Below are 22,468 nucleotides of genomic sequence, written 5' to 3'. Positions count from 1 at the left end.
AAGGGTAAACCAGGTGCAGGACTTCAAGGCAGGAGAGAATTCCTGAGTCCTTGTACCATGCCTTAATGACCATCTGGCATCGATGTATCTAGCAGACCCTAACCTAAGGCTGAACTTTATGTTTCTTCTATTGTTATCTGTGACCAATGTCTGTTTTCTGTCAGCTGTATCCCTCTCACTCTAATTGATGAGCTATGCATGTATGCTGTATACCTCTGCACAAATCTCCTCAATAAATGCCGCTTCAGAGAGGGGCTCAGGGCATTCTCCAATAGAGGGAATCGCCATCCCTTTCTCCTGGCAGACCAAATGTGTCTGCAATGACTTATTTCTTCATCTGCTATGGCCAGGTAGACTCCATGAGACAGGGTACCCCTGTTCACGCAGACCTAGAACAAAAATTCTAAAATTTGTTGGAACTACAGAACACCCTGAATAGCCAAAGCAATCTTGAGAAAGAACAAAGCTGGCGGTATCACTCTATCTGATATCAAACTATACTAAAGGTTATAGTATTCAGAACAGCATGATACTGTCACAAAAAGACACACATAGATTAATGGAACAGAAATAAATCTATGTCTATATGGTCAACTAATCTATGACAAAGGAGGCAAGAATATACAATGGGGTAAAGAGAACCTCTTCAATAAATGGTGCTGGGAAAACTGCACAGATACATGCGAAAGAGAGAAACTAGATCACTTTCTTACATCGTGTACAAAGATAAACTCAAAATGGATTAAAGACTTAAATTTAAGACCTGAAACCATAAAACTCCTATAAGAAAACATAGGCAGTAAACTCTGACATCACATATTTTGGATATTTCTCCTAGGACAGGGAAACAAAAGAAAAAATAAACAAATTGGGACTACACCAAACTAAAAAGTTTTTCCACAGTGAAGGAAGCCATCGACAAAACAGTAAGACAACTGCCCTGGCTGGTGTGGCTCAGTAGATTGAGTGTCCGCCTGAGAAGCAAGGGGTCCGTTCCCAGTCAGGGCACATGCCTGGGTTGCAGGCCAGGTTCCCAGTAGGAAGTGCATGAGAGGCAATCACACATTAATGTTTCTCTCCCTCTCTTCCCCTCTGGAAATAAATAAAATCTTAAAAAAAAAAAAAAAAAAAGATAAGACTACCGACAACCTCCTGAATGGGAGAAGATATCTGCCAACAATACATCAAATAAGGGGTTAATGTCCAAAATATGTAAGGAACTCATACAACTTAACATCAAAAAAACAAACAATCCAATTAAAAAAATGGGTGGAGGACCTAAATAGACATTTCTCTAAAAAGGACATACAGGTGGCCAATTGACACGTGAAGATATGCTCAACATCATTTATCATCAGGGAAATGCAAATTAAAACTACGATGAGCTATCATCTCATGCCTGTCGGCGTGGCAATCATCAATAAATCAACAAAAGTAAGTGTTGGTGAGGATGTGGAGAAATGGGAACCCTCCTGCACTGTTGGTGGGGTTGTCAAATGATAGAGCCATCATGGAAAACAGACTGGAAATTTTCAAAAAATAAAAATAAAACTGCCATGTAACCCAGCAATTCCACTTGTGGGTATTTATCTAAAGAAATCCAAAATACTAATTCAAAAATATATATGCACCTCCATGTTCACTGTAACATTATTAACAATAACCAAGATATGGAAGCAACCTAAGTGTCCATCAATAGATGAATGGATAAAGAAGATAAAGGTAACAAACTAGTGGTTGCCACATGGGAGGGAGGTTGGGGAATGGATGAAAAAGAAGGGAATAAAAAGTACAAATTACCAGTTATAGAATAGTCATAGGGATGTGAAGCAGAGCATAAGGAACATAGTCATTACTTTAATAACTATATACAGTATCAGACAGGTACTAGACTTCTCAGGGAGATCACTTCACTAGTTTTATAAATGTCTAATCTCTATACTGTGCATCTGAAACTAATATAATATTGTATGTTCACTATAATTGAAAATTTTTTTTAAAAAGTGTACTAAAAGGCTAAAATATCTGAAATAAAATTAACACTAAGAAATGTACATAGCTTTGCTATATTTAAGCTGTTGTTTATAGATTTGCTGAATGAACATAATGTTATTGCTGATCCAAAGCAAAAGAAAATGTGGAAGGACATCAATCATTAAAAACTATTTTAGGGCTTGAATGATCTAATCTGTTCACCTTTGGCCATTAAAGTGATTTGCTATCTGACAGGTATGTTTCCTTTGGTGCCCAATAAACCAACAACAATCTTGATAATATGATTAATTAGTGCAGGAGTACTTTCTATATATTTCAAGGCATTTCTCTTTTGTTGAGTATAATTAGCAGATAACTAAGGAAAAACTAGGGCTGGTACAGGCATGGTATAACATTTTAGGGTTGGTACCTTGGAGTACAACTATGTTCATTCACAAAATGTCCTGTGGAACTTCTATCAAAGATAGAATTTTTGTTGGATGAATCCTCATCCAACCACATATATATTTATACTTGTGAGCTCATAAAATGGGCAAAGACTTTCTAGAGACCTGGCAAAGCTACATAGGACTAGCAAAAAGAATTACATGAAAAAAAAAAAAAAAAAAAAAAAAAAAAAAAAAAAAAAAAAAAAGGAAAAAAGGGGGGGGGGGGAGTGGGAGAGAATAAGAAATAAAAAAAAGGGAGGAGAAAAAAAAAATAATATTTTTTTTCAATATAAAAAAAAAAAAAAAAAAAAAAAAAAAAAAAAAAAAAAGAAGAAGGAAAAAAAAAAAAAAAAAAAAAAAAAAAAAAAAGGGAAGGGGGGGGGGGGGGGGGGGGGGGGGGAGGGGAGGGGAAAAAAAAAAAAAAAAACGGAAGGGGGGGGGGGGGGGGGGGGGGGGGGGGGGGGGGGGGTGACATGTATTTAAGCAAATGATAAATTCATATATTTCCTCTGAAGTTTCCTAGAACCTCACTCCTCTGCTTAATTTACATGTTTACCATCAGAAAATCTGTGAGTGAACAAAAACACTGTGATGCATCCAGACAATGGAATATTATTCAGTGCTAAAGAGAAATGAGCTATGAAGAGGCATGGAAGGACCTTAAATGTATGTTACTAAGTGAAAGAAGCCAATACAAAAAGGCTACATATTCTTTAAGTCCAACTATATGACATTTTGGAAAAGGCAAAACTATGGACACAGTAAAAAGATAAGCAGTTAAGAGGAGTCAGGGGAGGGAGGAATGAATTAGCAGAGCACAGAGGATTTCTAGGGCAGTGAAACTAGTCTGTATGATACCACAATGATACATGGCATCATGCATTTGTCCAAGCCCCAAAAATGTACAACACCAAAAGTGAACCCTAATGCAAAGAATGGACTTTGGGTGATAATGCTGTGTGGATGTAGGTTCCTTGATTATAACAAATGTACCATTCTGGTAGGGATATCCATAGTGGGAAGTTGGTACATGTGTGGGAACAGGGGATATATAGAAACTTTCTGTACTTTCCTGTCAGTATTGCTGTGAACCTAAAACTGCTTTTTTAAAAAAGGGTCTATTTAAAAGAATTTTAGCCCTGGCCAAGTAGCTCAGTTGGTTAGAGTGCTGTCCCAATAGACCAAGGTTGTGGGTTCAATCCCCAGCCAGGGCACATACAAGAATCAACCAATGAATGCATAAATAAGTGGGACAACAAACGTTTCTCTCTCTCTCTCTCAAATCAATTAATAAAATTTTTTTAATTTTTTTTTAAGAAGTGAAGGCAAATGAAAACATTTTCAGATAAACTCAAACTAGGAGAATTCATTGTCAGCAGCTGTGCACTACAAGTTCTCCAAGCTTAAGGGAAATGATACCAGAGGGAAACCCAGATCCTTCGAAAGGAATAAACCCAAAACAGTAAATATGGAGATAAATATAAAAGGCTATCTTTTAACCCTCTTAATTTCTGTAGAATACACCTGGCTTTTTAAAGGAAAAATTACATCATGTTGTGGAATCCATAGCATTTATAAATGTAATAATAGCTATTACAACTACAACATAAAGTTTGAGGATGGTAAACAAAAGGATAAGGTTGCAAGGTTGTTGCATTTTACCTGAAGTGGCACAATATTAACTAACTAGACTGAAAAGTTCAGCTTGCATATTGTGGGCCCTAAAGAAACCACTAAAATATGCAGGAAACTGTGGGGCAATGCAAAGGTTCCACGTCTTAACGGGTATGTGGGTTACATGAATATACGCACTAGTGCAAACTGCTGGAACTGTGCACTTAACATCTGTGCGTGCCACTGTATATAATTTTTATCAAAAAATTTTTAAGTGTTTTCTTAAAAAAATAGCACCTGGCTCAGCATAGTTATTCAATAAATGCCAGAATACTAACTGAATACTGTTAGTATTCTGCTAAATAACAATGATCAATTTAAGAAATATTGTTCCTTGAACATGCTTCTTTCCTTCTTACCGTAAGGCCTTATTCATGTAGTACATGCTTGTCCTCCTGCCTGGAACATTCTCACCTCCCACTCACCCCCTGAATAATGCCTATGCACCCCTCATTCTTTGCCTCCCCATGGCATTTCCTTTGGGAAGCCTTGCCAGACAATCTCTCACCAATGGCCAAATTAAGATACCCTGTCACCTCATGACATCCTGCACTTACTGCTGTAATTAAGTTGCACTTATTTGCCTATGAGACTGTAAGATCTATAAGGATGCTGGCTTGGTTCCACTCACTGCTGAATTCTCTATTCTCAATGTAGTGCCTGGGTCCCGGGGTGCTGGAGGCAAAAAGCGAGACAAAAGGCTCCAAGACCTGTTTTCTCCATCCTGACATACCTTTTTGCTCTTTCCAAGTCATCATTTGCTTGCTCCAGCTCTCGGATATATTTCTGCAGCTGATCTTTAATGGCCTTTGTCTGGGCTAGGTCATCCTCTAAGGCGGAGATCTGCCGGTAGCCTTCGGAATGCTGCGTCTCAAACTTCTCCTAAAGGACAATATCAACGAGTGAACGATTTGAGACTTCTGATAAGTTCTGGTGATCTCTCCCCTCCCTGTCATGTCCTTCAAACACTGAAGGTTAATTCTGGAACATACATACGTACTCCTGTCATAGTGGATGCGTGTTATTTTTAAACATGGAGCATCCTTTCCCCCCACTCTCCACAGCCTGCCAGCACCCTGATTTCTTTAGGGGATTTATCTTTCTGTTATGACAGGGTCTTCATGGGATTAGTCCTCCCCTCACACTCACTAAAGAAGCTTCAGCTTTCCTATCCCACCCTCCTGCTACAGCCAGGGGACAAGCCTAACTACAGTCCACACAACCTTTTCTCAACAGATGTGGACCCTTAAGCATGTCACAGAAGTGGGCAGAACAGGGGGCTGTCAGGTCTAGAGTGCTTCCTGCCTCCCAGCCCCCTGAGCATCTTGTACCTTGCCCCCTCCCAAACCTGGTCCTTGCAGCCTCTGGTGTCAAGGAGCGCCCAACTATCTTCAAAGCAATTGCTTTGCTCAAGGTGTCCATGGCCATGGAAAGCCACATAAACCTCTCCAAGACTTGTCCACGAGGGCAATACGAGTCTATGTCACATCACATCCTTGGATCACAAAGAGAACATCAGGGATCACAATGACTTTGGCTGCATGTCCCACACAATAAGAGCAGGACATCATGTACTAAGTCTGACAACTGTTCTGACTTTGTGATCCAGAATACTCCGCCTGCAGCATGGGTGAGTTAGAACTTCTGGACCTCTGGGAGAGGAAAGGAAGGAAGGAAGGAAGGAAGGAAGAAGGGGAGGGAGGGAGGGAGGGAAGGAGGGAGGAAGGGCAGACGGGCAGGCGGGCGGGAGGAAAGGAACAAAAATAAAAATTTTTAAAAACCTGTTATAAATTATGGAAGGAACCTTAGTGCTTTCCAAGATGACTTTTTAGTGATCTGTTGCTGCCCAATTGTAGCAGCTAACATTTATCATTTACTGTGTGGCAGCGTCTGTGTTCAGTAGGCTAATTACATTGCCTCATTTAATGCCATTTTCAGAGATGTGGGCACTGAGGCTCAGTTATTTAATTAGCCTGAAGTCACCTGGTAGCAAATAACTGAGCCAAGATCCAACCTGGGCCACCTGGGCTTGTTCTCTTAAAAAAAAAACAAAAACAAAAACAAAAACCACCAAAAAAACCCTATGATAAACTGCCCTAACCACATCAATCGAGGTGATATAGGTGTCACTCTCTCTCCCTTTTTCCTTCCTTCTTTCCTCTCCCTCTCCCCATCTTCACCAAACACCCTCACTACATTTCCTTCATCCACCGCACATTAAAGAAAACATCTACTTCCCACAGGAAAGGCCCAAGGTCTAATTAGAAAGTTATGAAAAACAGTCAAACCCCTTCCTTTTCTTTACCCAGTTGAGTAAACAAAGCTGTTGCTAGAATGACATAATGGTGTCTAGGCCTGAGAGGCGTGGAGAGTCAGTGTGAAGAACAACGCCCACAGAACCAGCAGATTTGTAGGGTGAGGACACGAAGGACATTCCACACGCTCAGCCTGCTATGTCCCCTCTGATACTCCATTTCCTGGCTGTGTGCAGAAGAAGCGTCCCCATTGAGGCAGACAGGGGAAGACCAGGCCTGTGCACAGCCAATTCCCAGGCGTGGCTCTGATGGCCTCACACCTTTTAGGTGGGTGCACCTCCAGATAAAACAAGAGGGTACAGGATCCTAGGTTATTAACCTAAATTCAAACTCAGGTTCTCAGAAGATGCAGTTAACGGGCTTCTCCACCAGCATAATGATTCAAAGGATGTCCTCTGAACTTGTGGACATGAAAAGCTGTTGCTGACATGTTGTGCTTTCATTTGGGGCTAATTATAATGAGCTGTCAGCTGATGGAGGCATCAATAGATGCTCTGTCTGATCACTTACAGGCTTTTTTATTCAACTTGTGATGAATAAGCCAGTTGTCAAGAGGCTTATTCAGCTGAATACATTTCTTTTAGGTGACAAACATGGGCTGGTGGCCCTTCTTTGGGTATTTCTATTTCTTTCCTTGTTCTAGGCTCTGAGTCCCATGGATCTGTCACATGGTTGGAATGAGGGTCTTCTACAGGTTCAAGTGCTCAGTTTTGAACCTGTTACTTACTTAGTAATAGCTTGATATTTACTCAGCATCCACGGAGGGTCCCCTTCCCTTTCTATAGCACTGGCCATACCACTGATCTTCCTTCCATAGTTTTCCATCCCCAAGACCCCTTAAATTTAAGATCTGTAAGTCTTCAATGTCTATGGCAGGGATCAAATATTAATGCCTGCAGGGGCCAGGCTGTTAACAGCATGAGTGGAGTGGGCCAGGTGTAGGAATAGAGGAAGTGACACTTCTCCTCCAGTGTTGGAGGTGCGGGGGGGCAGCAGTAGGGACTGGGGTGAACTGGAGAATGCTTGCTCTGTCTAAGAAACCACTACTCGGCTTTTTGCTGCTATGAAAGAATGCAGGCCTTGTGTGGCCAGATCTGCCAATGCTGAAAGGAAATCAGAATTCCAGATTTTTACAGCCTCACAACCTTGCATGTTGATATTAAAGATATAAATTTTACTCTCAAAAGAATACACTAAACACACCCTCAACTCTAGATACTAACAGCATGCTGAAGTATTTACCAGGAAGTTTCTAGATGCCTGCAATTCACTTTGAAATGCATCAAATCATAAGACAGATTGATGGATGGAGAGATATGTAATAAAAAGTATGGCAAGGGTTACTGGTAAAGCTTGGGTAGTGGATATACAGGTGTTTACTGGGAAGTTCTTTCAATTCTGCTGTGTGCTTGAAAATCTTCACGGTAAAATGCTAAAGGCACGTTATAAAAACCACTAAAGGCAAAGCAAACAGCATCTATGGGCCAGGCCGATCTGCAGATAGCTACTTTGGGATCTGTGGTCTAAACACAAAAGCTTGAACTCCACTGCTCAGTTTCCAAGGTCTTTGGGGCCTTCCTCTGTCCCTCCCCCTCTCTCAATTCCCAATCCATTTTTTGGTCTTACTTCTTCCCATGTATCAGTAAAGCCAGGACTCTCAAGGTCCACTTGACCCTCATACTTGTCCCTGTCTATGGCAGGTCCAGATGAACTCTTTATCAATCCTGGGCACCAAGCCACTGGTTATACACCGCACCCCATCTTCAAACACTAGCTCAGGTCCCTCCCTGGTGGCCCCATGAAGCTGTCTCCAACCCATGCAGACCCTTTTCTCTCAGGAGAATCTCATGGTCAGTGACATGTAACTCAGTATCTTTTCCCTAAGTGCTTCCTGGGGTTAGGTTTGTCTTCCCCAAGAAGCTTCCAGAGGGTGAGTGGCAGGTCTCTTTCCATCACACCCAGCCCTGGCCCACATTGCGAGGCCTTGGCACTTTCCCAAGGCAGCTCATCAAAATTTACACGGGAGCTTTATTAAAAAGGAGATAAGTGAAAAGATATGCAGACATGCTGGGGCCCCACCCAGACTTAATAAGAACAGGAATCTCAGGGCGGGGGTGGGTTCAGCCCTGTCTGATGTTTACAAAGCTGGTAAGGCGATCTGCCTGGCACAGTGTTACACTCAGTGTCAATGATCATGTGCTAAGCCCTACAGAAGGTCCAAAAAAGGTAGTCTTTACCCTTTGGAGCATTGCTTTTCCAGATACTTAGCAATGTATGGAGATATTTTTGGCTGTCATACCTGGAGAGGGGCCTCTACTGGCATCTAGTGGGTGGAGACCAGGGTTTCTGCTAAACATCCTACAATGCAAAACTCAGCCCTCACAATGAAGAATTATCTGGTCTCAAATATCAACAGTGCCCAGGCTGAGGAACCTGCTCCAGACTGGCACTGTCCAACACAACTTTCTATTATGATGGCAACACTCTACAGCGTCTGTCCAATAATGAGACGCACTATAGACATGTGGCTACTGAGCACTTGAAACATAGCCAGTATACTTGAGGAACTGAATTTTTACTTATTTTATTTTAATTAATTTAAATACCAGTAGCTACTTGTGCCTAGGGGCTACCATACTAGAAAACATAACCCTAGACCTTATAATATAATGATCAACAATTCTAGGAACACTCCATACTCTAAAACTGTTTACTCTGCACATGCCTTATTAAGTTACTATAGACAATCCAATAATGGCTCTAGGGAAATGTGTGTGACTTGCTTCTCCCAGAGCTCCTGAAGCATAAAAAGTTCAACTACCACATCCACCCACAGGCCTGACTGGGGGAGTGAGCCCAGAGCACGGCCCCCAACTCTGCAGGGCTCCTTTTCCCAGCCAGTCCCACACACCACACTAGAAACCTGTCGCTACCTGAGTGCATTTCCTCTCGCCTCCCTCACCTTGATTGTTTCTAGCTCCATGCGAAGGCGGTTATTTTCTGACAGGAGGTCCCTGTTCCTGGTTTCAATTTGCTGTAGCTGTGTCTCCAACTCAGCTTCGTATTCTCGGCTTCCCTCCTGGAATTCTCGGAGCTCTTCTTGTGTATTCTCTGCCCTGCAGCAGAATTCCCAGATGTCAAATAATAACATACTGAGCACTTACATGCTACTGAGTGTTATACATGGATCAGCTCTGTATTCGACTATCTTTTAAGGCAGAAGTTATCATTATCCTCATTTTACAAATGAAAAGATGAGGTATAGACAAGATGAGTGACTCTCGTCTCAAGGTCACATAGGAAGTCAGAAACAGAGCTTGGACCTGAACTCAGCAGTGCCTGTCGCCAGAGCCATTTCTTCATCAATTCACTCTTCATTCATTCCTTCAACATATTTTTGAGCCCAACATGTAGTAAATATATTTTGGACTGCGTATCCTCTTCATATTTATTTATAAGTAGAAGTTGAATATAATATAAATGTCTCTTATCACACACTATGTGTCCATAAAGAAGATAAAAATCATGCCTATAGAAGAAAATATATAACTTTAACATAGACAATGAACATCAAATTTGTTAAAGATTTTGCTTACCTTTGCTTACTCATCAATTCAAATAGAAACTGCAGCCAAGGCTGAGATGCAGAAGAATTAAGAAAGAGCACCAAGAGTGAAGATGTCTTTAGAGACCAAGGGTAAGATTATCCACACCTTTGTATTCCCAATTATTGATACTGTGTACAGGTGTGAAAGTTGGACAGTGAAGGAGACCAATAGTAAAAAAATTGATTCATGTAAAATATGGTGTTGGAGGAGAGACCTACAGATACTCTGGACCACCAGAAAGACTAACAAGTGGATCCTAGAGCAGATTAAGCCTGAAACATTAGTGGAGGCAAAAATGACAAACTGAAGCTACTTTGAACACATCATGAAAAACAAGATTCTTTGGAAAAGACAATAATCCTGGGGAAAAATAGAAGGCAGCAGGAAAGGAGGAAGACCAAACAAGAGATGAATTGACTCCATAAAAGAAGCCATAGGATTCCCTTTCTCCTGTGATGGAAACACTGGAGAATCTAATGAGGACTATTTATAGAACTCTGAGGAATGCCAGTATTTGAAGGGGGTGGAGGGTAAGGAAAGAAACAGTAATTGGAGGGGAGAGAGGAGAAACAGGGTAGGAGCTGAGTAGGTTTGTTGAAGACAGGACATTGTGGACATCACTCATTCACAGAGTTGCCAGGAGTTGGAACCAATTCAATGGCACATAACATACACGTAGTGTGTCCCTACCCTATCCCAAATACCCAATTCTAGCTTCTCAATCCCGAAAATGCAAGGGACCTTTTTTTTTAAATACCAGCCTGAGTTTAAGTCAAACTAAGAACAAAGAAATCTGAGGAAATGGAATGAGGCCTCCACAAGGAGATTATGAGTCCATGAGAAATAAAAGAAACAGTGCTAAACACGCACACACTCACAACTCCCAGATACAGGCACTGAAATAAATACTGGTTTCAGATTTCACAATCTGCAACAACCCATTTTGCTAGGCACATGGAGTTCTTTCCTCACACAAAAAGCACTGGCCAGATATGGCATCCGGGAACTGATCAAACCCTGCCAGAAAGTAAGATGGTAACTAGTAGTTTGCTTAGGACCATAGGCTTTGGAGTTCAAATTCTAACTCTGCCACTTACTGTCTGTCTGACCTGGCAAGTTACTTGTCTTCACTGAGGCTGTTTCCTTATTTGTAAAATACGGTGATAATGGTTGTTTCATGGGGCAGTTTTAAGATTTAAGTGAGATAACGTATGCTAAGCCTTCACAGTGCTTGTCACATAATATGCCCCCTAACCCCGCAAAATGACCGTTGCCATCATTTTCGGAAGAGAAAGCAAGGTGAACTTTGGAGAACTGACCTTTGCTTGTAGGTCATAGCCAGATCTTTCCAATAGTTAGCATCTTCTTCCTCAGAGTTGAAAGTCTTCCCAGAGTCCTCCATTGTGAAAATAGGAGAAGAGATCACTCTTTTTATGGCATGGCATCTAGGAGAGAAAGTTTTAAAATGATTACCCTGGTTAAACAGCTGATCTTTAATGGGCAAAAAAAAAATCCTGAACTTTATATTGGATTAAATGATAAAACATTATCAAAACACTAAAACTAAACCCAGACAAAATATAGCCCACCTCCATGTTTCATTCCATGGAGAGATAAAACTGCCAGGATTTGCTGACTTACTCCATTGGGAGGAGAGGAAATAAGGAAAGGATGGAGGCGAGGACATCTCCTGGGTTTCTAGCTTAGCCATCTGGATGCCACCACTGTCCCCATCACCAGAGACACAGAACATCAGAAGGAAAATCTTCAGGACAAGGGGATAATGAACCAAGTTTGGGATTTTATTAGTTTGACACGCTCGTGACACATCTAGATGCGACACCGAATCTGAAACTCAGGGGTAAAGTTTGGGCTAATGATACAAATTTAAGAGTCATAAGTTTGTAGCTGGTGCTCCCCTTTCCCCTGTGATGGAACCACTGGAGAATCTAATGAGGACTATTTATGGAACCCTGAGGAATGCCAGTATTCGAAAGGGGGCAAGGAAGGAAACAGTAATTGGAGGAGAGAGAGGAGAAACAGAAAAATGAGAACCAGGAAGAGTGAGCAGTCTTGGAGTAGATAGTTTCAAGGGGGGAGAAAGGGGAACATTCTATAGTATCCATGAAGCAACAGAGAAGCTGGTGAAGATAAGGATTGGAAAATATCCACCAGACTTAGCAAAATGTTGGTCACTGGTAATGTGAGCAAGAATAGTTCCAACACAGTGGAGGAGGGAGGAGAAATAAACTAGGTGGAGGAGTATGTAGGAGGTAAGGAAGAGGAAATCCATGGGGTTTAGGAGAACTGGGTGTGAGAAGAAAGGAGACAAATTTGACAGTAGCTAGAAGGGAGTGGGAGACAGGGGCCTTGGCTTGGAGAACTTTAAGATATGCAGAGCAGAGGTTAGAAAACATATTGTGTTCCATATTACATATTCTATAGTCGTCAGTTTATAGACTCTCTGCTGATAGTCTCTCGATGTATAGCTTATTTTCTGAATTTATTTAAGACTCTGAGCCTGTCAAAAGGTCATTAGGAATCCAAGTTAGATGCCTACAAGGTCCCTTCCTTCCTCCAAGGGAGCTTACAGTCTGCAGTGTGTGTCCTTGGGGACAAAGGAATGAACACAGCCCCTCACTTTACAAGACATAACCAACAAGCTGTATTTGGGGCTAAATCACTCATCTAAATATACTAGACACAATCACCACAGGCACAATCACCAACCTCTGGATTCCAGCAGAAGTTGAATACATACATTCGAGTATAGCACTTATTGCTACATAACTCTACATTTGCTACTACCTGTATGTGCATCTTCTCTCCCTCCTAATTTCTCCCCCTTTCCTAATTCTGAGAAAGCATGCCATGTACCCTACCTAACCCCTTCTGTAGAACAGTTTCTGTGAACACTTATCTAAACAGAGAAGCCAAGTAGAGTAGAAAGCTGTTAATTGTTGATTTTTTTCCCATCACTCCTTCTTCCATCTTTCTGTAACAGCACCCCAATATTCCCTTGAGGGGACTGACCCTACATTCGTCCCATGTGGTTGAGAGGAATTTGACATCATCTTCTGTATCTAGGAGAAGGCATATGACTCCTCATGCCTCCAGCGTCAGTAACTGGCTCCAGGGTGGGCCTAACCAACACTGAGCCAACAAGAGGGATTAGCCTGATGCAAGCTGAACAAATTATTGGTTTAGGGGCAGACTTAACTCAAGCTGAGCCAATAAGCGGGCTTAACTGAAGCTAAGCCAGTAAATGTCCAGAACCAGGCCTTTTGCAGAGCTATTGAGAAACAAACTCTTTAGAAGTGTTAACTAATCTTATTATAATAGTCATTTTGCAATATATAGATACATACATAAAATCATTATGTGGTACACCTTAAACTTACACAATGTCACGTCAATTATAACCATAATGAGGGGAAAAAGAAAGATGATCTCTCTTTTTCCACTAGGATGTCAGATAGTAGGAGGCAAGCCCAGAGTGCCAGTCCTCATTCTACCACAAGAGAGGAGGCAGCCTATGAATGAAGCCAAAGCAGGAAAGCAGGACCAAGACTGGAGAGACTGGGTCTTGTTTGAGCACCAGGATCCAGCTGTCCCTAATTTATGGTTATGAGAGATAATTTAGTCCCTTTCTTGATTGTACCAGTTAGGGTTAGATTTCTGCTAGAAGAGGGTTCTAATTAATATACGGAGTGACAGATCTTGTTTGCTCTAAGTAGAATGGGGTACCTAGAGTGTAAATAACAGTAATTAACATGACAACGGGTAAGGGTAAACCTAGGTATGGTGCTCCCTAGCCATAAGCTCTAGAGTCCAGACTGCAGCTAATATGCAGTCACCAAACCAGTATCTATAGTGTCCAGAGGACAGAGCCCATGCAACTCTATGTAACTTAGCACTGTGCGGCCAATAACGATCTTATTAAGGACAAATGCATGGCATGGGAGGAGGTCTGTGTACAGTAGGGTGATAAACTGAGGAACTAGGAACAATGAATGCCCACTGACTTTCCCTGCTGTTTGGAAAAAGGTCATGTCCAAGACTCAACATAATTAGTCCCTGCCACTTCTCTAAACATTTCCCACCTCCCTACCTCTCCACTTGCTTATGCTCCAGCTACACCACCTTCTTTCTGTTCCTTGAACACACCAAGCTCACCCTACATCAAGGCCTTTGCGCTTGCTGTTCTCTCTGCCTGGAATGCTTTTCCTTCAGCTCTTTTCTCAGCAGGATTCCTTCTTGCCATTCAGATCTCAGCTAAAACGTCTCCTCCAGAGAGACCTTATTTGAATACCAGCAAATGCCCCTCCAGCCCTTTGCTATCATATTAATCCCCACTTTATTTTATCACTTTATATGTTTTGTTTTTGTTTATCTTCCCTCACTGGAATGTCAGTTGTCGAACATACAACTTCTCCGTCTTTTATATCCTCAATGCCTGGCATATGACAGGCATTTAATAAATGCTGTGGAATGAATGCACAGAGAGGAAGACAGAGATTGGCCAATAGCTAGAAGGGAATATGAGCTTAAGGAAAGGCAAGAAGCAAGAGACCCTCTGAAGGTCAGTTTATAATTTAATCTGTAAATCCTTACAATGCTTATCTGATGGGGAAAACCTCTCCTTCAGCACCCGAATGGCACATGCTTAATGGGAAGGGGTGGGAGGAAAGGATACTATGTTTGAAACTACCCCCTCCCCAGTTTCACGTGACAAAGAGTATCTGACATACTTACTGGAGTTTAATAACCTCCATCCTGCACTCTTATGACAGGTGAGTTTTTAAAAAGGGCTTCTTAAAACACCGTTATCATGACCAGTGAGACTTAAAACTTAGCCCTCAAGAAAGAAATGAATTTGTGATGTTTTAGGAGGCACTTCCATTGCAGGAGGGGTTCTAATTACAACCATGCTGATAGGAAGGATCTGGTTTTGGATTTCAGGTTCTAAGGAGAAACTAAGCAGAGACCTGAGCTTATGTCACAGCCTGTACAATCTCTGACTCCTTCAACTAAAGGGCAAAAACCACAGGCCTGGCATTTCAACCAAACCCCTGCATTTCAAAAACAATCCTTAGGGAGGAGAAAAATATATACTACAGGCCAAGAGTGAAGAAGCAATAGCTGAACTTCACTATGTTTTGAAACAGTGATCTTAAAAATGTTTCCTTTGTCATGTGAAAATGTCTCAGAAAGTTCTGATGTGCATTATTCTTCACCACAGAAAGCAGGTAAGATGACTTGCAAAGGTTCCCTTCTTTCAGCACTATCTACTGAATTTTATCATCACCTTCTATTTGCTGTGTGCTGGGCATTTAATAAGTCAGTTTCAAACAACTTTAACCTCTTTAAGCCATTCAACTGTAATAGTAAGCAAGACAATCACTTGGTTTCTTAGGAAAAGTTGGAGCAGAAGCATCTTGGCCATCTCTTTTGGTGCAAGTGAATGGCAGAAACAAACTAGACCCAGTGAAAGGGCAGGAGTGCACGGAGTTGTCTTTAAATTCAAGTTCAAGCTCTCCCTGGGGTTGCAAACAGACTGATTAGAGGTCAGATTCACATTCATTTGGCCCATACAATCTTTTAAAAGGCACTGTGACAGGCAGATGTTAACTCTTGTCAATGGTGCACACAACTTTGTACCTACTGTCTTAAAAATGGATACTGCAAGTATTTATTTAATCTGTGCTACAGGCATTCAATCTCTTGTGTGCTCAATACACCATTAAGTCACCGTGCCCTAGCATTGTGGACAAATCCAATGGGTACCTCAACTGTACGTGCTACAAAATACAAGAAAGAACAAACTGGGACAAGTGGTTTGAAAAGTATCTATTTTTCTGTAACTTAGATCTACTATTCCTACAAAAATGTGTTTCACCACATTTCTTAGCATGTTTTCCATGATTAAACTCAACAGAAAAGTCTGAAAGCACACTTGAAACAAAAGCCTTTGATTTCAAAACTAGAAAAAACAAAGCAATCTCTCTTGGCTTCCCTGTGAGTGAAGAAAGTCAGGGCATGCTGGTCAGGACGCAATACACACCTATAAACCATCAGGAATTAACTCATCGCCTTCTCTACCCCAATCCCAATCCCTTCCAATCAAAACAAATGGAAGAGCTGAAGGGAAAGGAAGGGAGAGAAAGGTGCCAAATGCCAGCCAGCACGTGCTCCAACAGCTTCTGTGTTATGAAGCAGGCTTTGCACTTTGCAGAAGTGACATCACTGGGGCAAGATCAGTCAAGAGGCAGCAAGTCTGGCTTCTTTGTGCTTTCAGAGTCTATAATGATCAACCTAAAAAATAGGCATGCAAGGACAAACACTCAAGGCTGTACACCATCATTCACAGATGTGGAAACTGGAGAAACAGAAAACAGAAGACTGACTGGAAAACTATGCAGTTGTTAAAAAGAATTATATGTACTAAAATGGAAGAAAGATTATGTTAAGAAAGGACACCATTTTTATTTACAAATCTCTCTTTGCATACAAACGGTCTGGAAGATGAACGAGAATGTGGGTAAAGCCAGCACTAAGATGAGAACTTGCACCTGACACACTACCATATATACTATAGAGCTACTGACTTTTACAGTAAGCATATATTGCTTTTGACATTTTAACCCAGAAAAAAAATAGAACAGCTACTATTCCAGGATAATTTTACTCTACAGGACCAAAATGCCAGGGAAAGTTTTCCCCTCCTCCATCCCTTTTCAAACATTTCTGAACACCTATTAAATGCCAGGCACAACTAGGAGAGGCAGATACAAAGCACCTACATCAGCACTGGGTGCAAACACAGCACTATGGCTGACAACAACTTTCCAAACACAGGTGTGTTCATATTAGGAAATTATCTTGTGAGGAACAGGAGTGTAACCTCTCTGGTTCACATGTTCTAAGGCAAAAGAATACACTTATGCAAAATGGTATAAAATATACCAACCAGAAGCCCCTGAGACTTAAGGTCATAGAATCAGCTCTTTTGGATCTAAGCCTACACAAAAGATACACTTAGAGGAAAGATTTAAGTTTAAAAATTGATTATCAGAGTGTGTGGTTGGGTGACAGCAACTAACAAGTGTCTCTGGGAGTTACTGGGATTCAATCCCTCTTCAAAGCATCCTACCCATGCCCTAAAATGCCATCCTATTCTAAAATACGCAAACAGAACTAGCACAGAAAACAACAAATATCTGCCCAGCACACACTGCAAAGTCCGTTTCTTGTTAAAAAGAGACCTCGGGATAAAAGGACAGTGGAAAAGGTACAAGCTGGTACGAACTCTAGGACAAAGAAGTGAGGGAAGGTCAGACCCTCAGGAGGCAGAGAATCTGAGATGACTGAAGAAGATAATGCAGCTTTCCCAAAATTGGTGTGAAGGGGATGGCGGGGTTTCCCAGGACCTCAGAGAGGTAGGTACGCCCAGCCACTGCATTCAAGCTGTAGAATAAGCGTTTTCATCCCGTATCCAATCCGTCCCCAAAGTGCTGTCAGGGGAAATCTGAACCGTCCTGCAGCAGAGACCTGAGAAACGCGGGGGGAAGGAGACGGTTCCAAACAAGTTCCCAAAGGGAGGGAGGAGGAGGAAGGAGAAAAGAGGTTTTTGGAAAGAGGCCTACAATGAGGATGAAAGGGTGGGGAAGTGGGCAAGAAGGAGGGCTAAGAGGAATGACGGGGAGATTGGGGCAGAAGGAAAGGGGGTAGCGGGGTTTGAGTGGGGCAGAAAACACGGCGAGAAAAGAGACAAGGGGAGTTTCGGGTGGGAGGGAACAGCAGGGCAGAGCAGCGGGGCTGCGAGGGCTGGGGACGAGGAGGGCAGGACCGAGGAAGTCAAGGAGGGAGAGGAGGGCAGCAAGAAAAAGAAAGTTGGCAAAGGAGAGGAACCGGGCGCGAGGACGCAAGGGTGGCAAGGCACCAAGTTAGGAAACAAGGCTCCAGGGAAGCGGGAATTTCGAGCCGGGCGCCCGAGACCGGCTGAGTCCAGGCAGCCGGAAAGTGACGGGCAAGCGAGGGGAGACGCGGGGTCGCTGCAAGACGGCTGCCGGGGGTCCCGAGAGCGCATCTGGCGAGGTGTGGGGGTGCGGCGGGCTGAAGAGTTTCCCAGCGGCGGCGACGGTTCCCCGCGGCCCTCACCCCCCGCGGCGGCTGCAGTTCCGCACTTACCCGGGCTCGGACGACGAAGACGACCGGCTACCGCAACAGCGGCGGCGGCTGAGGGCGGTGCTGCCCAGACCTCGTCCCTCGCCCCCACCCTAGCGCTCGCAGCCTGCATCGTTCATTGGCTGCTGCGCTACGGGACCGCGTCCGCATAGGCCAATCAGCGCTGAGCAGCGCGATTTGGAAACTTTTTTTGCCAGGTCCCGGGCGCGGCGCGGCCACGCGGCGTCCCTGAGGCCGGAGAGGGCCTGGAAGACTCCCGTTGTCGGGCGTGGACCTGGCCTGCCTTTGAGGATGATGGCTGTTCCCCGGACACCCGGGGGACGGGCTTGGACTTGTGGGCCAGTGCACTTCAAGAAAATACGACTCCCTCCCCTTGAAACCGATTGCATTTTCCCGTTCTTGTATTTTGCCCAAATCAGAGAAAAGGACAAAGATTCAGGTCTGCTTTGACTACGCAACGGCCCATGTGCTTCCCACTCCTTTACACCCAAAATAAAATTTTTAACATTACTAATTTCTTCAAAGGTAGCAAAACTCAGTGCATAAGACTTTGGTTTCAAGCCTGGCTTTGAATCCTAACTCTGCCCTTTACTACCCTCATGATCTTGGGCAAGTTACTCTGTGACTTAGTTTCCTCATCTATAAAATGGAGTTCTTAATAGGGTTTGTAAAACAATGTCTAACACATAAAGTAAAATCTATGTCTTTGTTAAGCGATCATGATTTTTTTAATTGGTTATGTGCTTTAGGTACCATGCTGACTTCTGGACTTGGGCTTTCTCATTTAATTCTCACAGCAAACCTAACTGTTCACCAACAATTATTTATTGAGCACTCATACTTAAAGCACAGTAAATGTCAGCCAAGATACCTATCATCAAAAAGCTTATAGTACCAAGATAGAAACACACTAATCCAGCAAACAGAAAAAGTAATTTCAGACTTTAGTAAGTGGTACGAATAATGCAAGGTCATTTGATGGGAAGGAGTTATTTCTCATAAAACGGTCAGGGAAGGCCACTCCAGGAGATGACAGTGGAGCTGAGACCAGGATGATGAGAACCACAGGAAACACTTTTGTTGTCTTCATTTTAAAGATGAGAAAAAAAAGGTGATGCGTTGCCCAAAGTCTCACAATTAATAAATAAGAAATCAGACTTCAAAGCTGGGCCTGTTTGTTGCCTACATTTGTGTTTTTAGCACTACACTACAGGCAAAAAGATCTTAGGTACTTTGAAGATTCCAACCACTTTCATAGAATCCCACTATCTCCCTGTCATGGTTAAGAATGACCTTTCTCTAATTCTATTTTGTTTTGACTCCTCACTAGTTCCTGAAGAACCTCAGAGACACAAAAGGGAACTACCACCTACATCAACAGGGTTAAGGAAAGTACCAAGATGTCTTTCGGGGAAACTTCCATCCCAGTTGCAAATGCTAATAAATCATTTGTTTCTCTTGACACTTTTGCTCTTAGGTTTCTGTTAGCTGCAGAATTTTATTGACCCTTGCCCTTGTGTGAGGTTTCTGGAGAGGGAAAAACCCTGAAATGGCCCTGATCAAGTCATGTCAATTAGTTAGCTTTCTTTTTGTTTTTAAAAATATTTGTTTGTTTGTTTATGTAGGGAGAAAGAGGGGGAGAGAAACACTGATGTGAGAGAGGAACATCAATCTGTTGCCCCTTGCACACGCCCCAACAGGGGACCTAGCTTACAACCCAAGCATGTGCCCTGACCAGGGATTGAACCATGGACCTTTCACTTTGCAGGACCACGCCCAACCAACTGAGCCATACTGGCCAGGGCAACTAGTTGGCTTTCAGTTTCCTTCATTTTCCATTTAAAAAAAGGGAGAGGACATTGAAATGATTGTCATTACTAAACTCATCTTTAGGAACAGGAGTTTAGGTAAATGTCACTAACTAAAACCTTAAGAATGAAAGGGAAATTTTGGTGTACTTTAAAACTTTATCCTCTCTTTACTCCATTTTTTTTTCCATGTAGTGTTCAGATATGCATGAGCAGAGAACTCGTTTTCTCTTAAGTCTTTCCATTAGTTTATCATTTCAAAACTCTAAATTTAACCTAACATAGAAGAGAAGTTGCTGTGGTAAAAACTCCTTTAGTAGCAGTTAGGTTAACCTAAGAGCTGAATTGAATGTAAAGTATTACAGCTGCTTGTTTCACACACCCTTCATCCTTGTTTCATAAACATGAAGATTATAATTTGGACAAGAAAAAAAAACTGAAAGTTACTCTTACTCTCTGATAAAAGAGTTTGCCCAGCAAAGGAATAGAAGATTAACAGAGGCTATACATAAGAAAATAAATCTTAAGGAAAATGGTAAAGCACTCTTTCACAAATAACAAATTGCATTTTGATTCATAATTATCTGCTTCCAAGGGCTGGTATATTCTGTGTAGGCTAGTGTTCTACAGAAAACAGTAAAATTGCATTTCTTTAAAGATTATTTGTAACTCAGACTTTTTATTAGCATTATATTTTGTATGATTTATTCATTTTTATTTACTGCATTTCAACTATTGAGATCAGGCACAACTCTAGTTTTGAAAGAATGCCAAAATCAAAAATGTGTCTGCTCTTTATGATGTTCTGTGGCTAACAACTTTTTTAAAAAGAATGTTTAAAAATCCAATTTGTTTCCTTTTTTATACTTTTAGTTAATATGGCCTGTGTTCAGAGATACTCAAGTGGAATAAGGAGAAAGAAAAACACCCCTAAAAAGAAACATACTTGACACTTGAAAACAAACAAAACAAAGCAAAGCAAAACAAAACTCTAGAAAGAGTTGCTTTATCATCTGTTCTAATTCCCACTCAGAAAATACTCACCACACAGACACAATGAAGATTTACTCAGCGGTAATAAATACCGAAGTGGGCAGATGATGGGTGTGTACTTGTCATCTGCCTACTGGAAAATGAAATTCAAGCACAAATGATTCTTCGGCTATGTGTTTGATCTTGCCCTCCTTAATACAGGTCTACCACGATGTTTTAGCTTCCCCAGAAATTCACCCCACAGACTGGATTGACTAATGAAATTGCCTCACACTGCAGTCTCAAGACTCAGCGGGTTGTGGGGACTATAGGTCTCTTTTGACAAGTTCTCATTACTGATTTTTCTGCAAAGAGAATCTGTCTCTTGGCTATAAACTTTCTGTAGTATTCCACTAGCACATGCTAAACTGTACCTAGACTTAGACACTACAGGTGCTTTGTTTTTCTAACTTAAAACAGGAAGTAGTGAGCTGCTGGCAGTTTTGCAAATGACCATCGCGCTTACTGAATTAAAAAAAAACTTTTTTTTATCTCAGGTAAAAGTAGATTTTGAGGTGAAGGGGAGGCAGGGGAACCAAACAGAAGGTACCTATCCACCTAAAACACATTCTGTTATTTGCTCTACAAGGCTTTTGGAAGTACAAGATCTACTTTTTGCCGGCCCAACCTGTCTCTGGAAAACTTGTGTTGACTTACAACAAGCTCCGGCCCTCTTAATTGTTGGTGACAACATCCAGCCTAGTCCTAGTACACACTTTATTTTTGCCAGCTGGGTCATAACCCTGCGAGAAGTCCTGCCGGCCCGAAGGACTAAGAGATTAGCTCGTTTGAGACTTTTTTTTTCCCACTCGCCGCTAGGTTGCACTAGATTAAGTATGCTGTGAAAAATATGCGTCATTTAATTTTTTTTTTTTTAAGTAAAACCATCACGTGACAAGACGAAAGCGAGAGAGGATGGAGAGGCAGAGACACAGAAAGAGGGGGAGAGAGAAAACCATAACATTCGGGCATTTCATCGAATTCCAATTTAAACCGCCTCTCCTCAAAAGACCGAAAAGAACTGCATTGTATCAAACCCTGGTTGGCAGGTTTTTTTCCCCTGGTTCCACTTCACAAACTCCCTAATTCACTGCTCTTAAGTTCCTTCCACTCCACGACGATAAGCCAGGATGAAGGCCTCCTTAAATTGAGGATTTTCCCAAAAAAAGCCCGAGCCGCCCCCCGGGAAGGTCTCTATTTAAAGGTTTATCGGGAGGGGACTGAGCCTGACGAGGCTGCAGGGCCGCGAGGCCCCGCCCCCCCCGATTCCCAGCACTCTCTGCGCGGAGAGGACCTGGCGGCGAGGGAGGGCCGGAGGAAGGGGCGGAGCGAGGGAAAGAAAAGGGCGTCGGTTTTACGACTGGTGCGGTGCGGTGCGGTACGGAAGCGGAAGTGGAGGGTGCGCTTGGCGGCGGCGGCGG

The 22,468-nt window shown here is 42.3% G+C and overlaps 1 protein-coding gene across 2 annotated transcripts in view; it reads right to left on the bottom strand.

The window, feature by feature from the left end:
• The window catches only part of NDE1 (nudE neurodevelopment protein 1), a 31,430-nt gene extending 13,164 nt beyond the window's left edge, over positions 1-18,266 (bottom strand). For both annotated transcript variants that reach the window (XM_054589621.1, XM_054589620.1), the window contains exons 1-4: positions 18,211-18,266; positions 11,340-11,465; positions 9,375-9,528; positions 4,831-4,979 (exon numbers count right to left, since the gene is read on the bottom strand). In XM_054589621.1, the coding sequence (XP_054445596.1) occupies positions 4,831-4,979; positions 9,375-9,528; positions 11,340-11,422 (386 nt within the window). In that variant the 5' untranslated portion in view covers positions 11,423-11,465; positions 18,211-18,266. The remainder of the gene's footprint in view (positions 1-4,830; positions 4,980-9,374; positions 9,529-11,339; positions 11,466-18,210) is intronic.
• Positions 18,267-22,468: the final 4,202 nt, after the last annotated feature.

Source organism: Pteronotus mesoamericanus, unplaced genomic scaffold (assembly GCF_021234165.1).
Source record: "Pteronotus mesoamericanus isolate MK-2021 breed Mesoamerican mustached bat unplaced genomic scaffold, CSHL_Meso_final scaffold_167, whole genome shotgun sequence".
Classification (NCBI taxonomy): Eukaryota; Metazoa; Chordata; class Mammalia; order Chiroptera; family Mormoopidae; genus Pteronotus; species Pteronotus mesoamericanus.
Note: the sequence above shows the minus strand (reverse complement) of the source record. Positions and strands in the feature narration are given on the sequence as shown.